Genomic DNA, 16,129 nt, shown 5'->3' on the forward strand with positions numbered 1-16,129 from the left:
ACGCAGGCACCGACGCGACTAAACCAGCCATTCATTGGCTGACGAGAGCCACGCGTCCTCGGTGGGGCGGGGTTAGAAGCGGTGCCCATGTGCACGAGAAAGGAAGGCGGCGGCATTGCTGATTGGTGCTTGGCGAGCTGCAGGTAGGAGTGAGTGGTAGTCGGGAAGTGCCACTAGGAGTAAGAGAAAACCATAGAGGGGGCCTGGCTTGCTTTCCCGTGGAATGCAGGACACGCCGGGGAGGGAAGGACAACATGTAATAGTAATAGTAATAATATTAATAATAATGTAGCAGAAGGGGAGAAATTTGGCAAGACGCGAGGCATGTGTGGTGCTGCGCTCTTAGGGCATTAATGACACTGAGGGTTTCTGCATTGTTAGAAGGAAAACCTGTTGTTGGTTATATATATGTGTATGTGTGTGTATGCATATGCAACTGTGAGAATGTTGCTCATTTTTGCGGGGTGTGAAGTGGAAGAGTTCAGTAGTGAAGTTGGGCATTGGCGTGCCAACTTCAGTGGCATGAGAGAAGAGCAGATTCAACAGAGGATGGAAATGTTTGGGGCTGCGTACTCACCATATAGTTAAAGCAGACGCGCACAGCCTCACTGAACTACAGTTCCCAGCAGCCTTCACAAACTGCAGTTCTCAGGAGACGTGTGTGCTGTAAGTGTACAGTGTGTGTACAAACAGTGATCCACAAGTGGTGCATAATGGGAATAGGTATCCCCTGTTGTTTGTGCTCTCATCTGGTAATTAGAGATAAACAGAGTTTTAGTTAATAGGCTTGTTCTACACTTGATACACAATATTTCCACAGAGCAGTAGAGTGAGAAGTCACTGCCAAGATGTTTTAAGGTGGTGAATAACAGCTGGCTGCTCCTGATGCGATTGTTGTAATTGTTTTTTAACCATCTGTGGCCCTGTTGATTATGTAGAAATTTAGCAGTTCTGCATCATGTAACAACTGGGTTGCCTCTTCATGCACCTTAAGTATTTACAGCAACTTTTTGTACAGTACTTTGTCAGTTTCTCTGCCCTTTACCTGTCACACTTTCAATCGCCAGGGTGGTTGATATCAAAAGGATTGTGTGTGTGGTAGAGCAATGATTGGTTGATTGGAGGGATATTGCCTGGGTAGTGTGCATAAGGAGGAGTTAGAGTGCCACTGTTATCAGGGTTTGTGGTGGAGGTGGAGGTTATCAGAGGAGTAGAGGACACAAAATATTTACTATCTGCAATTCTTCAGCCTCCCCCCCCCCCGTTTTTCAGTATTGGACTATCATGATAGTTGACCCTTCTACCTGCTGGTGTTTGTGAATGTCAAGCAAGGCTCACATGGCACCTGAAGTAATGAGTATGTATACTCAGTTATGCTTGGTTCATTGTCTACAGCCATTCTTGGACCAGGGTAACCTTGCTACAGTAATCCACGCTCTGTTAACCTCCTAATTGGACTGTGCTCTGTACTCCTAATTGGACTCTCCCCTGGGCAGAGTCCAGAGCCTGCAGCTAGTGCAGAATGTGGCTGCTATTTGCTATCCAGAGCAGCAAGTTGGGATCCTATTGTACCAATCCTGAAAACAGTACACTGGCTGTCAGTGAGTTACTAGGCCCAATTCAAAGTGCTGGTACTCATGTATAAACCCCTGAATGGCTTAAAACCCAAATATTTGAATTAACACTTTCCATAGTATCAGCCAAACTAAGTTTTGAGATCTGCAGGGCCCGGGGAGACCCTGTTTATGGTACCCTTAATGAGTATTGTCCAGGAAATCGCTGTACAAAACAGGACCTTCTCAGTGGTGGCACCCCAATTACAGGACTCAACCCAATCTCTCACTTTGTCTTCATTCAAATGACAATAGTGTTCAGCTGCTCAGGAAACTAAATGGTTTGCAGTCCAACTTCTATGAAGGAACAGAAGGCTATCATTTTGACTGGGTTTTAATGCCACACAGGGGATGGCTAAAGAATGGCAAGATGTCTGTGATGTAGGGAAACAGCCCCCTACCCCAGTGCTTCCCAAACTGTGTGTCGCTACACATTAATGTGTTGGCTGCAGTGAGTAGGTATGTCCTGTGAACACTCCCCACGCTGCTTCTAGGGCTGGAAAGGGGTTAGTTTAACCCCCAGTTTGCTAGTAAAACTGAATTACTGTGTTGCGAAATGATGTATGTCTAAAAAGTGTGAAACCAACATGAAAACTTTGGGAAGCTCTTCCCCACCTATAAAGTACACTTGGAGAGAGGGACCTGAAGATGATGTGGTGAGGAATGGCAGAACTGGAAAGGGCTTAACCAGGGGGGTTATTTTGAACGTGACTTAAGATTTGGGCAGGGGCTGTATGCTATAAAGGGAAGGAGAGGGACCTTACTAAGGCAGTTCAAGGAACAGGGACAAAGTAAGCAGTGTCTGAAAAGCAGGAAACTTCATGTTGGAGACATGAAGTTGAGAGAAATATGAGCTAAGTGAAAAGTAGTGTTTATTTGCTTCAGCTGTGAAAACTGTATCTTTTTGTGTGTGTTTTTAATCCAATTACAGTACTGCTCTATAAACAATTGCCCATGATTGCCAAGTATTCCTAGAAGTTCAGCCCAAGAATATACTGTCTACCATTTCAGCCTTGCTTACATCTTCATTGACTACCTCAAAGAATTCTAAAAGGTTGGTGACGCAAAACCTTCCAGTGAGGAAAACTAGACCGATAATTTCTCTGAAAAGTGTGAGACTAGCATGTGACTGGTGTGTGCAGTTGTCTCTTTCTTATAGATGGGGAGAATCTGACACCTGGAGAAAGGTATAGTTTGCTGAGGTAGTACTCGCATATAAATACTGGAGTTGATGATCCAGTTGATATCATTTTCTAATCCTCTCCTTTAGACAAAATTAGGGTTCAGAATCTGAAACAACCAGAGTTTTGACTGCAGTAGAAGCCATCTCTACCTTTTCTAGGGATTCTCTCCCTTAATAGTGTGTCTCTTTCAATTTCTGGTAACTAAAAGATAATCAGCACTTGTGTGTTTTTCCTTTTGAGTCTAGCCTCATTTCCCCCAAATCTCCCATTTACAGTCCCAGCATAAATCCATTTAACTATACCGATATCCTCCTGTTTATTCCAGCCACTAGTTAGATTACAATTGCCTAATTGACAGAGACTGCTGCCTATTAACAGAAAGAGTTGAATATTTATCCAGAGGTCAAGGACAGTTTGTGCCTATACACACTTAATTCTGTTTTGTCTTAGTCATGCCTTTGGAGATCTAATTATTCTGTAGCCACAAGGGTAAGCTATACTCTTGCTGAGCAAGGTATCTTGACTTAAAATATTCTACACATCTTGACTGTCAATGAAATTTTATAAATCTTGGATATCTTTTATTCTCCACACTACCTATCACCCTGTTAGATGTGACTCTCAGAGAGGTTGATATTTTTCCTGTACAGCACAAGATATTTTAAATCTTGCCTGCCTTGTTAAATCTCCATTTCTTGCAGTAATTCTTTTTTTTACTATGTTCATTTAATTTTTCAATACATATATTGTGACTCTGATCCCTAAATAATTAACTTGGGGAATTCTCCAAGAAATTATATGTTGTTTAGTATTAGTTATTTTTCTTCATACTATGTTAAAATCCCATCCATTTCGATTTGGATATTATATATACAGATTTTGCTGAATTCCTTAACCAGAGTCAAAAACTTTCCAAAAGAATTCAAAGGATATACACAAATAGAGCTATAACTGGCACATAAGTTGATTTTAAACTCCTCTTGATCTGCTTCAACCCCAATGATTTCTTTAGTCAGAACACAATACAGTATTTGAAATGGGAACTGTAGTTGCTCCCAAGACTTCCAGATAGTTGGTAATGCCTTATACCTGGTCAGGATGCTGGCCAGGGGCTGTTTGCATAAGAAATTTCTCTTGGTTATGGTTAGTCCTAACCTTTCAATGGTACTAAGGAGGGCTGCTGTTTAATATTTTAACAGAGTATGCATAGAATTTCTTTGGAATGTATAGCAATTGCCTTAGCAAAGATTGTGCTGCAGATTCCATGCGTGCTGAGTGTACAAAATGTGAACAACAAGGTAATAAAGTCCTCCCTCCCCTCTGTGTATTTCTGTGGCTGAAAATTCACAGTGTGATCCAGTTCATGCCAAAGTTCATAGCATGAACAAATAAATAACTTGTTCTTTGGAGAGTGGGATTTTCACAGAATTTCCCAGCCTCTTTTCTTAGTTGCATTCCTTTGAATCTAATAGTTTCATTTTTCAGGCACACCTTGAATACTCTGTATAACACACACACACCCCACCCCACCAATTTATAGGTTTCTAATTTGTAAAACTTGTCGAGACCACCAAGTTTTACACCAAAAACTGATATCAGTCACCACAATTCCGCCTTGCCATCATGGCTGTCACTTATGTACCAGGCATGTGCCACTCATTCCACACATCTTTATCCTTCCTGGACCTCTGTGTGTTTGTGGCAAAAGAGCCATAGGTGGATGAACTCTGGTTGCCTGGCACACACCATTTAAGCACTGTGCCCCCTCAATCTGTTCTAGGGGTTCCCTCAGTCCTCTGGAGCAGATTTGAGGAGCCCACAGGAGAGTTCTTTTGTGGAAGTGGATATGGTTGTGCTGATGGGGTGCATTATTGCCCTTCCTATGGCAATAGCACCCGTTTATTTAAAAGGAAAGTATTCAGCAGTTGCATTTCCTACCAGTGTCTTGCAGTGGTGGCGGGGCTTCCTCTATTTCACATAGGAGAATGGGCAGGACAGCTAGACCATCAGGGCAAGAGTTAACACAGATGCATCCTTTCTCAAACCTTTGTAGCTTTTAAAAGGGCAGTCGCCACCTCCAGGTGAACACACGTGCCAACCGTAATGCTTGGTTTTATTTGGGTAAACCATGGAGCTCATGCACTGACCTGTGGGTTCCTTTTCTACTCTGCAGTAAAATGGCAGCCAGTGTCGCCACATTTAACGTTGACATCCCTCGCTGGGACCAGAACACTTTTATGGGCCGTGTGAAGCACTTTTTCAACATCACGGACCCTAGGACGCTGCTGGTGTCAGAACATGAACTGGATTCAGCAAAGGCATTGGTGGAGAGCTGCAGGTAGGCTGGGCAACTAACCATGGCCTGTTGTTTGTTGTTGTCTTTTTTTTAAAAAAAAAACGCATTTGGCACTTGCATGATCCAAGCATAGATCGTATTCAGGTTTATTCACAAAATTGGTGGGTAAGGCACAGTGTCCTTGTTACTCTAGAGTCTATTACAGAAAATGTGAATACCTGGATACATTTTCAAACCTCGATCTGATGAGAGGGGCAACACTCTTTAACAGAATTTCTATATCCTGGACCTGGTGTTGAGAAAATACCACAAAGGATATGTAGGGATTTAGACACTGTTAAGAATACGTGAGTGTGTGTGTGTTTGTGTGTCTGCGCGCTCTGTGAGAGTTTCTCCCAGATTCTCAGTGCTTAACTTTGTAGCAGAGGGAGGGTGCTGCTATTCAGCTTGGAGGCTAGAGGTATTAGAAAAATGGTGCTGGAATAGTTACTTCTTTCTCATGCCTGCAGGGCAGGCATTGTGCCTCCAGGAACCAACCAAGAGCAGCTGTTCTATGCCAAGAAGCTTTATGACTCCGCTTTCCACCCTGACTCTGGTGAGAAGATGAATTTGATAGGGAGGATGTCATTTCAAGTCCCCGGGGGAATGGCTATCACAGGCTGCATGCTGCAGTTTTACAGGTATGAAGTGTTGTTTCAGGAAGTTGCTTTTGTGAGACATGGAATACTGGGTGTTTATTCCTTTCAAGCACTGGTGATCTCAACTGAATTTTGAAATCTGTTCCTTATCATGCCTGGGCTACTTTCTCCCATTTTTATTCCTGTTGTAGATCTGTCTTCAAGAGTTGCTGTCAGGTGCTACATTAACAATGAAATGTTTTTCAGGCAATTAATCCTTAGCACTGTGCACCTGCTATTTTATTGCAGAAATTAGTGGCCGACAGTAATTGTAACTAAGGCTGCAATCTTAATCCCACTTGCATGTGAGTAGATGCGGGTAGGATTAAACTGTAAAGGAGACTTCCGAGAGGGTTTGAACACAGGCAGAGTCTATGCATGGGCTGAGCAGACAGACAGTGCTCTCCCAAAGTCCTATCTGTGTGCAGCCATTGCTTTTAAAACACTAAGCCCCAAACCATGGTTTAGCTCAACTGAACAACCAGGAGCTTGCGCGTTTGCTTGTTCACTGTAAGTCCTGCTTTGGCTTAGCGTTGCATGCAACTAAAGGCCAAGTCTGATAAAGGTGAACACCTTGGGCCAGAAAAATGGTAACAGTGGTGTGACTTCTGGTTATTTAAATGGATGCACAATCCTTTTCTGGCTTCCGGATCTTTTCTCTCTCACTCCCTTCCCTACAGGACAGTTCCAGCTGTAGTTTTCTGGCAGTGGGTGAATCAGTCTTTCAATGCCATTGTGAACTACACCAACCGGAATGCTGCCAGCCCCATCTCCCTCAAGTGAGTACCTGTTTAGGGTTACCTGATGGCACGAGGCAGGATTCACCTAACCAACTCCATCAACAGAAGGCCTTCCACTTACACAGTGGTGCTTCCCCCCTCTCTCTTCCCATGTGCAACCCCGGAAATTGGCTCTGGGAAGTGGACAGGAGAATCTCCAGAATAGCATGCAGGGGAGGAAGGGGATGATTCCATCTGGAGAGCAGGTGGAACAACTGGAAGTGAGCAACACTGAATTCCACTCAGTCTTTTAGCATGTCAGGCTTGTTGTCTGGCTAAAGCTAGGATTTGCTCTATCAGCTTGAATAGGTTGACTATATTGGCAGGAAGCGCCCTCTGGGGAAATCGGACAATGCAAGCAAATTGCTGTGCATCCATTTATCATAGTAACCCTATCAAGTTGATAGGGTACTTGGCACTTCTGAAACGGGCTCCAGTGAACAGAGCATGGTGGTACTTTTGGAGTGGCAGAATCCAGATAGATTGCCCCTGTGTGTGATATTCTTAGCTTATTCACACGGATGGCTTAACTTCAGACTGTAGGATGGTAGATTTTTACCAGGCTGAAGTGGGGAAGAGGCTGTTGTTAGGCAACTTGATGCTCTGTCTACAGCAATAGACTTCGTGGTGGTTCTGTTTCCCCTCTCATTGGATCACGGAGCTAGAGTTGGAAAGATTCTTGATGTCTTGTGTCTATTGGAGAGCCACAGTGTAGGGATGGCAGATAGCGAATAAGCCTGCCACAGTAAGACCACACTGGTGGTGTGGAGGAGTCTCTCTGTTGCACAATTCATGAACTGAGATGGACTATCTGTGGACCTAACCTGTTTAACCTTTGGTTGATTCCAGGCAAATTGGAGTTGCTTATTTCACTGCTACCAGCACTGCCTTGGCAACTGCCGTAGGACTCAACCTTTACACCAAGGTACCGTAGGGAAATGCTTAGTTTTTCTAACCACAAAGGGGCAGCAAGACTGCAGGCGGGAGGCAATCTGGCATCTTCCTCCAGTGCCTTTGGAGCTGTGGAAGTGTGATTGTCTGCTTCTTATGCATCAGCCTTGGGAATTGTACAATGAGATAATGGGAAGGCACACCATCCTGGACGCAGCTTATTTTGGCTGTGAGATTGTAAGCAGATGTGTATTCATTATAAGAATTTTGGGGCAGTGGAATAACTCTTGGTGTTGGGCATACAGGGCCTATGGTCTCCGCAGCAATAGGCATTGTGTCCTTCCTGAAAACACACACAGAGTTCTGAAGATCTGGTCCTCCTCCTAATTGCACTCCTAACTGTTTCATTGCAGAGAGCGCCATCCCTTGTGGCACGCTGGGTCCCCTTTGCAGCGGTAGCTGCTGCCAACTGCGTCAACATCCCCTTGATGAGGCAGCAGTAAGTCTCTAGGTAGAGCTCAAGTGGCCTTTTAAGGTGGGGAGGGGTGAAGGGGTGAGCTGTAATGTAATGTAATGATGCTGTGCTCTGCTTGCCACCCACAACCCAGGCCTTTGCCCCAAAGGAGGAATTCTGCTTTACCTAACAGTAAAGGTATTTGCCTGGGAATAAGGACACTTGAGTTCTCCCCGCTCCTCCAGTATCTAATAATAACTCACTTGCTCGCTCATACAGCTGCTTTCCAAAGTCACTGCTGATAGCAGAAGAGGCAGCAGGGTAAACAAACCAGAAAGGAAGCTCCATTTCCTTCCCAAAGTGTATTTACTTCTCTGGAGCTGAATGGGCCTCCATTTCAACTACTAGTCTTAAAATGCTGGGCATTAGGTATCTAAACACAGACGCATTGAGTGCTGAGTCAAAAACATGATGGGTGGGACCATTTTTGTTGAAGAAAACCAAAGTGATTTCATATAGTGTGTCATGGAGTATGTCCTAAGATGTGGGTGATATGTCCTTGTTGTTCTTTCAACATCCTACTGTTTTTCACCATTTGCACTAAATTTCCGTGTGTGTGTGTGTGTGTGTGTTTTGTGTGTGTATGTGTTTAACCTTCAGATACAAGTTTGTACTCATTGAAGAGCTATAAGCTTTTGCATGATAGGTATGGACAGTGGTCTTCCACTGTTGCTCTTCCACTGTTGCAATGCTTTCCTGTCTCCCCGGACAGTAAACTTGCATCATCCCACTTACTTCCTGTACATTTTGCTAATATTGTATAACTTCTCTTAGCCTCAGCTGAACTTGTATATGTTATGACCCTACGAACCAGTTTCTTTGCAGCAGCATCCCAAGGTCCCTTGCTCCCTGCCCTGCTTCTTTCATGTGTGTGGAAATTAATTAGATTCATGAATTCTCTATATAGGTGCAGTTTCACAAATTCAGCATTTATTAAAAAACAACAGCAAGCCACTGTCCCTGGAGGAAGAAGCATACACATATATAGAACATGTGCAGAGGTTAGGTACCCAGACACAAATGCAACATAAGTGCTGTCTAGATGCATCCTTAAAGCAAAATGCAGGAAAATGACAGCTAATTATGTGGATTTGGCTGGTTGGTTCTAACCTATTCTATGGAAAATCCAGTACTACTGCCATTTTGACCTCTCTGCTCACATTTCCCCAGCCCACAATCCTGTATACTACAATAGTATGTTTTCCTCGTTCACTTACAAAATAAACAGTTGGAATGGTTTAAAACACAATATCAATTAATGTTATTTACCAGTTGTTAAAATGAGAGCAGCAGTAACCAGAGTCAGATACAATTTTAATATATTGCCTAAGGACTAAGTCAGCAGGGTAATTGAGGCATCAGTGATTCAGAGACAAATGGAAAAAAAATCAGTTCTACTAGGCTGAATTCTCATTGCTCTTTATTTTGGATTTGATGAGGTAATCATTATACTCTGGTTACACAAAATATAAATCAAATTTTCCCCATGATTGCCTTTTTACTTTTATGTACAACCAGTGATGGTGAAAGGGAAATAACTTGGCTCGCAATGAACCTAATTGCCATGTGAATGAGATTTCAGCACCCACCCTTAGTGGCATGTCAAAACCAGTTACTTAATTAGACATATGAAATACACAGCAGAGGGCATGCAGAACTGACCTGCCCAGAATAAAGAAATGCAATGATGGACATGAAAACAGGTGGTAGGCCCCAGGTAGAATGCATACAGAAGTCAAACCTTAAGATTACAGAAACATGTTAAAATTCTGCTCTGCTTACTGCTGATTACGCAGTTGTGGTGGGGTTTTAATGGCTGTGTAGTGTGCTACAAAGAGAGGTAGTCTATTCCTGCTCACAGCCACAACCACCTGGCATCCATTTCAAACACAGCTCCTTCTTGGCTCTCTGTGTCACCAGAATACTCTGATACCCCAGCTCCCTTCTGCCTCTGTCTGCAAAAATGAAATGGGCTCACAGTAATGCTTTTTGAGCCAGTAATGTCTTTTTGAACCAGAAACTAGTTGCAAGATGTTTCCTGTGGCTTTTGTTGATAGATTTTGCCCTTAAACCAATAAATGTTGCAGTGATAGGCTTCATTCAAATAGAGGCAACTGGGTTTTTTTAAAAAAAAATATGAACATAGCGGATAAGTGCTTTGTCCAGGCGTTTAATTTGCTGGAGGGGATGCTAGTTGCAGTAGTCCAAATGCTTCCTTTAGTTTTCCAAGTGTGTTCTGTCTTCCATATAAATATTCGGATAATATTTGGAATAAATCAATTTACAGTGGTACCTCGGTTACAGACGCTTTAGGTTACAGACTCCGCTAACCCAGAAATAGTACCTCAGGTTAAGAACTTTGCTTCAGGATGAGAACAGAAATTGTGTGGCGGCGGTGCAGCATCAGTGGGAGGCCCCATTAGCTAAAGTGGTACCTCAGGTTAAGAACAGTTTCAGGTTAAGAACAGACCTCCGGAACGAATTACAGTAAGTTCTTAACCCGAGGTACCACTGTGTTACAGAAATCCTATGACTCTTTGGAGATATGAATGCAGGGTTTTTTTCTCAACGGGGCCACTAGGAGGCAGCAGTGCACCATCAAGTTGGTTTCAGAGGCTCTGTGAGATACACCATTTCAGCAATAGGATGCTCCTCATACTGATGAAGCACAGTAGGCTGCAAGGGATTTAACAGCTTTTAGGGTATATTACCATGAGACCCTGCAATGTTCTGTGAGTGGATTTTTCCTAATTCATTAGTGAACAATGGAGCCTTGAGTTTGCAAAACGAGAAAGCACATCAACACAAAACAAGGCATGTGATTGGGAGGAAGATTGGGGAGAGAGTTCAGATCATGCCCTGCAGCAGGATCAAGTAACTCCACAAAAACCCATTTGGGGCCACAGTTGCTTGGGAGTAGATCTGGGGAGCGGGATATGCTTGGGGGGGGGGGAGGTCAAATGTGGGTAGGCCTCTATCCCTTTTCACTTTCTCTTTCTCTCACCCTCTTTTCTCTTCTGGTTGCCCCTCTTTGTCCAGCAGGGTAGGCAAGTTGCAAGATCTACCTTATCTTTTATATAGAACCCCAAGGTCCATGAACTTGAGCGTGGTACAAATGGAGGCTTAGGGGACGTGTGTACACCTAGAACTAATGAACCAGAGTGCCTCTGGGTACGTGTGCAGCTCAAGAATTTGTTTTTGGTACCTGAGCTAAGCTCATACTCCTTTCATACACAAACACGCCCGTTACAGCTTTCTGCCTCAAGTTTTGTTTATTTCAGCAACTTAATTTCGAAGGGGTGAGTGGATTTCTTGCTTTTTGGAGCTGGGACTCACTTGGTGATCTACTGCAAATTGACCGTAGCTGTGCCAGTCGATTCTGACTGTCCTATAACCAACTCTAATGCTTCCCCACCACCGCCCTTATGTCATTTTAAGATGATGGCGGTTTAGGGTTTTCTCGGGATTGGGAATCTGGGTCCTTTTGCTGTTCTAGCCATCCCCTCATGTTTCATTTATTTATTTTATGTATTTATTAAATCGATATACCACCCTTCAACCGAGGATCACAGGCTGGTTTACAATATAAAAACAGGATAATATGTAAAATAATGGCAGACAAAATAATACCCCCTATGTTTAAATTAGCCAAATTACTTAGCTTAATTAGCCAATGGCCTGGGAGAAGAGGAATGATTTTGCCTGGTGCCTAACAATATATAATTGTCATAATTTCATGACATAACCAGAGAGCCTCAGACAATGTCTGAGTCAGTCATGGCCAGTGTCCATTTTTTGCACATACATAAAAAAGTGAAATGTAATGTTCTGAGGATCCACATGTAGCAGAGTCTTGCTATAGGAGTAGTTTCTATCTCCTCTGTTCTCTTTGAGCAGTTCTTTAGAGGGCCTTCTTGGTGGTGGTGCCCACCCTGTGGAACGCCCTCCCATTAGATGTCAAAGAGAAAAACAGTTACCAGATTTTTAAAAGACATCTGAAGGCAGCCCTGTTTAGGGAGGCTTTTAATGTTTAATAGATTATTTTCTTTTATTTTTCTGTTGGAAGCCGCCCAGAGTGGCTGGGGAAGCCCAGCCAGATGGGCAGGGTATAAATAAATTATTATTATTATTATTATTATTATTATTATTATTAGAAGGCTCTCTGTTTCAGTGGTTTGCTGTGAGGATCATGAGAATGAAGGCTGAATATCCTGACCAAAGCAGGGGTGTTTGTTGTGCAGAGGGAAGGAAGTAGCGTGCTTTGGATGCTGAGCGTGGTTGTCTCAAAAGTTGTGGGTGTTCTAAAGTTCAGCATGGTCGGTCGCAATGTCTGAGACGGTGTGGTTTTGTTCGCATTTAGGGAACTCATAAATGGGATCACAGTGACTGATGAGAACGACAACCCTCTGGGCAAGTCCAGGGTAAGTACCCCCATCTCAGGAGTTTGGAGATTGTAGTGTTTGGAGGAACAAAGCATTTGGAATTTGTCTTGCCTGTGTGGCTGACAGCCAAAGGAATTGAGAGACCTGGATATGCAGGCACTTCAGGATTTTAGAAGACGCTGCCCTTTTGGGGACTTGTGTTCTCCCCATCCTAGGGAGGATTTGGGAGTCAGGCACAATATCAGCATTTGGGGAGGGGGGAGGAGAGAAAAGGGCAACAGGGAGTTGTGAAAAGATGAAAGCTACTGTTATGTCCTACAGCTGGGCTTCTGGAACCTTTGGCCCCAGGCCTAATTAGGCCTGCCAGACCTCTGCATTTTGCTTCTTAGGCCGCTGCACCCAAGCCATGCCTACCTCTGCTACACCTGTTGTCATATATGGCATCAGATGTGGGGCAGCCAGTGACCTGACTCAGCCAAAATTATTAGTGTCTGCCAAGCACTCTGCAAGACCCGACTGCTGGCTGCTGGGTGGGTCTCGCCGTGCCCCTTTCAAAGTGCTCCACAAGATAGCACTTTTGCAAGGGGCTTTGCCTACCTGTCAATCACAGCCAGCAAGAGATGGAAGAACAGTCTGACCTGCCAGCCGGATCCAGATCCCCACCTCTGAATTTGAGTAGGCAGGGGGAACCTGCAGCTCTCTGGATGTTGTTGAACTCCCAACCTGCATCAGCTCCAACCAACATGACTATTTATCAGGTATAATAATGGGAATTGTAGTTAGTCCATTCTGCATCCTTGCCTTAAAGATGTATTTGTGTGCACGTCCAATAAACTTTCATAGGCAATAACCTTTCACCAGGTGATATTCTTGGGGAAGTGATGGCTGCTTCAAATAAGTGACTTTTGGCATCCCCAGAGAACCAAACCGATCTATCTTGTGGAGTTGGGGTGGTGGTCACTGGCTTTCACTACTGCCTGCTTATGATTTTAAGGGTTCTTGCTTTGAGCTTCTAATCTGCCTTCCGACCCCGAGAGCTGGAGCAGTACTCAAAAATTGCTTTAGCAGGGAACAAGATATGTTTCAGCTTGCATTGGCACACACCATGCATTCTTCATGACACAGATGTCTAAAGAAAGAACCCAGAATGCAGATGCGTTGCAGATTCTTTGTAGGTAGCATTGGACGCTTTGCTATTCCCAGTTCTGATACAAATAAAGCCCAAGCGGCATATTTTTGTATCTCTTGCTCTGCCGAAACAGGAAGCTTGTTGACCTTCAGTTAATACTTTCTAAAAGAAACATCCTTAGAGAACAGGCCCCTACTTGCAGTCTGAAATCTGGCACAGGGAAAACAATGGAGACAAGGGTCAATAGGGGGAGGATGTGCAATGATTTCAGTTAGTTACAGCATTCGGACAGCATTCTTCAGCTGGAACTCTGGTGAGACAATGTAAGCCCAGGCAAGAGATGACCAGGGCATAGTTCAGTTTTTGCTGAGATGCCAGAGAGGAAGGGCTGTGTTCCTGCAGTGTTGTAAATCAGGTGTGGGGAACATCTTTTCTCTGCCAAGGGCCACATTCCCTTGCTGTTTGGAGGTGGGACTCACTTGCTGATCCACTGCAAATTGTCCGAAGCTGTGACAGTCGATTCTGACTGTCCTATAATCAAGACTAATGCCTCCCCACCACTGCCCTTCTGGTGGTTTAGGGCTTTCTTGGGATTGGGCATCTGGGTCCTTTTGCTGTTCTAGCCATCCCCTCATGTTTCATTTATTTATTTTAGCTAAATGTAGTCCTTCTCTCCTTCCCTCTCTTTCTGCCAACCCCTTTTTCTCTTCCTTCTTGTGCAGCGAGCTGCTGGAGCAGGGTCAGGTCACTTGTTTCCCTTGCTTCATCCGTATGAGCTTCTTCCTTCTCTCTCCCACCAAGGGCTGCAGTTTCCCAACCTCTCTTGTAAAAGGGAGAAGTGACATGAGCTGGCTATAGACTGAGAAGTGCCCATCGTTATCTCCCAGTTTAACAGAACAGACAGTGCTGCTGTTGGTGTGGATACAAAGAGAGAATGGATTGGAATGAAAGATCAGAAGTTTGGTGTTGCACGTGTTGAGCTTGAGATGACAATGATGGATCCCTAAAGAAACATAAGTGACTTGGGCAGCAGTGTGGGATTTGATGATGTCACCCAAAGGCCGTATGTCAAGAAGAGCAGAGGGGCAAGAACATAGTCCTGTAGGGCACCAACAGAGAGAGGGAAAGCAGAAGATGGGCCCGCCACTGTAGCAGGAGTAGGAAACCTATGGATGTTGCTGGCCTACATCTTCCGTCATCCCTGACCTATGGTCATCCTGGCTGGGGCAGATAGGAGCTACAGTCCAACAACATCTGGAGGGCCACAGGTTCTGCACTCCTGTCCCATGGGAACATCAAGGTGCACTGGAGCATTTGTAGCTGATCCTCTTGCTGTTGGAGCCATGTTTAATGTATCCCTATTTTCGGTCAGAGGGTTGTGCTCTCTCTGTAGTCCTTCATTTCCCATCCTTTCTCAAAATTTAATAGCCATGAAAGTGCCATTCTGAGTGTTGGAGCCCAGGCATTTCCCCTCTTTGCCTGATGCCAGCCATTCTGAGATGATTGGTCCTCTGTGTATGTCATCATTTGAAGATCAACATGAATCTTTCTTTCAGAGAGCTGCGATCAAGGGGATAACTCAGGTGGTGGTTTCCCGCGTCGCCATGGCTGCTCCTGGCATGAGTAAGGCAAAGCCTTTGAACTATAGCTTGGCAAGTAGATTATGGGATGGGCACCAAAGATGACACATGGATTATTAATGTAAGGTAGCTTCAGCTGAGGAGGAGGAGGAGGAGGAGGAGGATAGGCATGAAGTTTTACCTCCAGTCGATGATCTCTCCTAAGAAGCAGACCAAACTATGGTCTGCAAGCTCCACTCAGGAAGATTGTAGAACACTTGAGAATACCTGTACCTCGGCCCTTTACTCAACTTCCCTCATTGTCCGCCCCAGCTGATTTGTTCTGATCCAGCTGATCAGGGCCATATTTACTGAACAGACTGGCAAGCTCTAGAGCAGGCATCCCCAAACTTCGGCCCTCCAGATGTTTTGGACTACAATTCCCATCTTCCCTGACCACTGGTCCTGTTAGCTAGGGATCATGGGAGTTGTAGGCCAAAACATCTGGAGGGCCGCAGTTTGGGGGTGCCTGCTCTAGAGCTTGTACTGTATTTTGTTTTATTTTCATAACACTGCATTGGTGCAGTGTACTAATCTCCCCCTATAATTTTACCAGTTCTGGGGCCAATGATTTTCATAATATGGTAATTGTTTTGCTAATGTTTTTTTTGGGGGGGGGGAGTTTATTTAAGTGAACTGCCACAATTCACAATTGGTCCTCAAGGGTGGGTAGGGGCGAAATTGAGAACCACTGCTCTAGTGAGTAATACTGTGGGCTTTTGAAACTGTATTTCACCTGGCTCTTGCTTTGATGTTCACAAAGCAAACTGCTCTAATGCAAAAGAGAATCATTATGCTAAGACCCCCCCCCCCGAAGTCTCTATAGTAAGGCCTGTCTCTACCTCGGGGAATCTGAGTAATTCCCTTCCCCGTGCCTCTCATCTGTATCTTACATGCTTAAAGCTGCAAGAGAATGCTTTCTGAGCATGTGGCTGTGTGCTGTTTGCTTATTGCACTGCAGGTCTAGGCTGAGGAAGAGTTTTTAAAACTAGTTGTACATGGAAATTTATTCATCATACTTTAATAGATGGTGCGTGCTAAAAAG

At 44.3% G+C, this 16,129-nt stretch overlaps 1 protein-coding gene across 5 annotated transcripts in view; it reads left to right on the forward strand.

Annotated features, from left to right (window-relative positions):
- The first annotated feature begins 25 nt into the window (after window positions 1-25).
- The window catches only part of SFXN2 (sideroflexin 2), a 32,325-nt gene continuing 16,221 nt past the window's right edge, over window positions 26-16,129 (forward strand). For 2 of the 5 annotated variants that reach the window (XM_035133478.2, XM_035133477.2), the window contains exons 1-8: window positions 77-143; window positions 4,971-5,135; window positions 5,603-5,773; window positions 6,451-6,549; window positions 7,399-7,474; window positions 7,854-7,939; window positions 12,315-12,375; window positions 15,022-15,088. In XM_035133478.2, coding sequence (XP_034989369.2) covers window positions 88-143; window positions 4,971-5,135; window positions 5,603-5,773; window positions 6,451-6,549; window positions 7,399-7,474; window positions 7,854-7,939; window positions 12,315-12,375; window positions 15,022-15,088 — 781 coding nt within the window. In that variant the 5' untranslated portion in view covers window positions 77-87. The other 3 variants (XM_035133479.2, XM_035133480.2, XM_035133485.2) reach the window with 3 other exon arrangements.

This window comes from Zootoca vivipara, chromosome 5 (assembly GCF_963506605.1).
Source record: "Zootoca vivipara chromosome 5, rZooViv1.1, whole genome shotgun sequence".
NCBI lineage: Eukaryota > Metazoa > Chordata > Lepidosauria > Squamata > Lacertidae > Zootoca > Zootoca vivipara.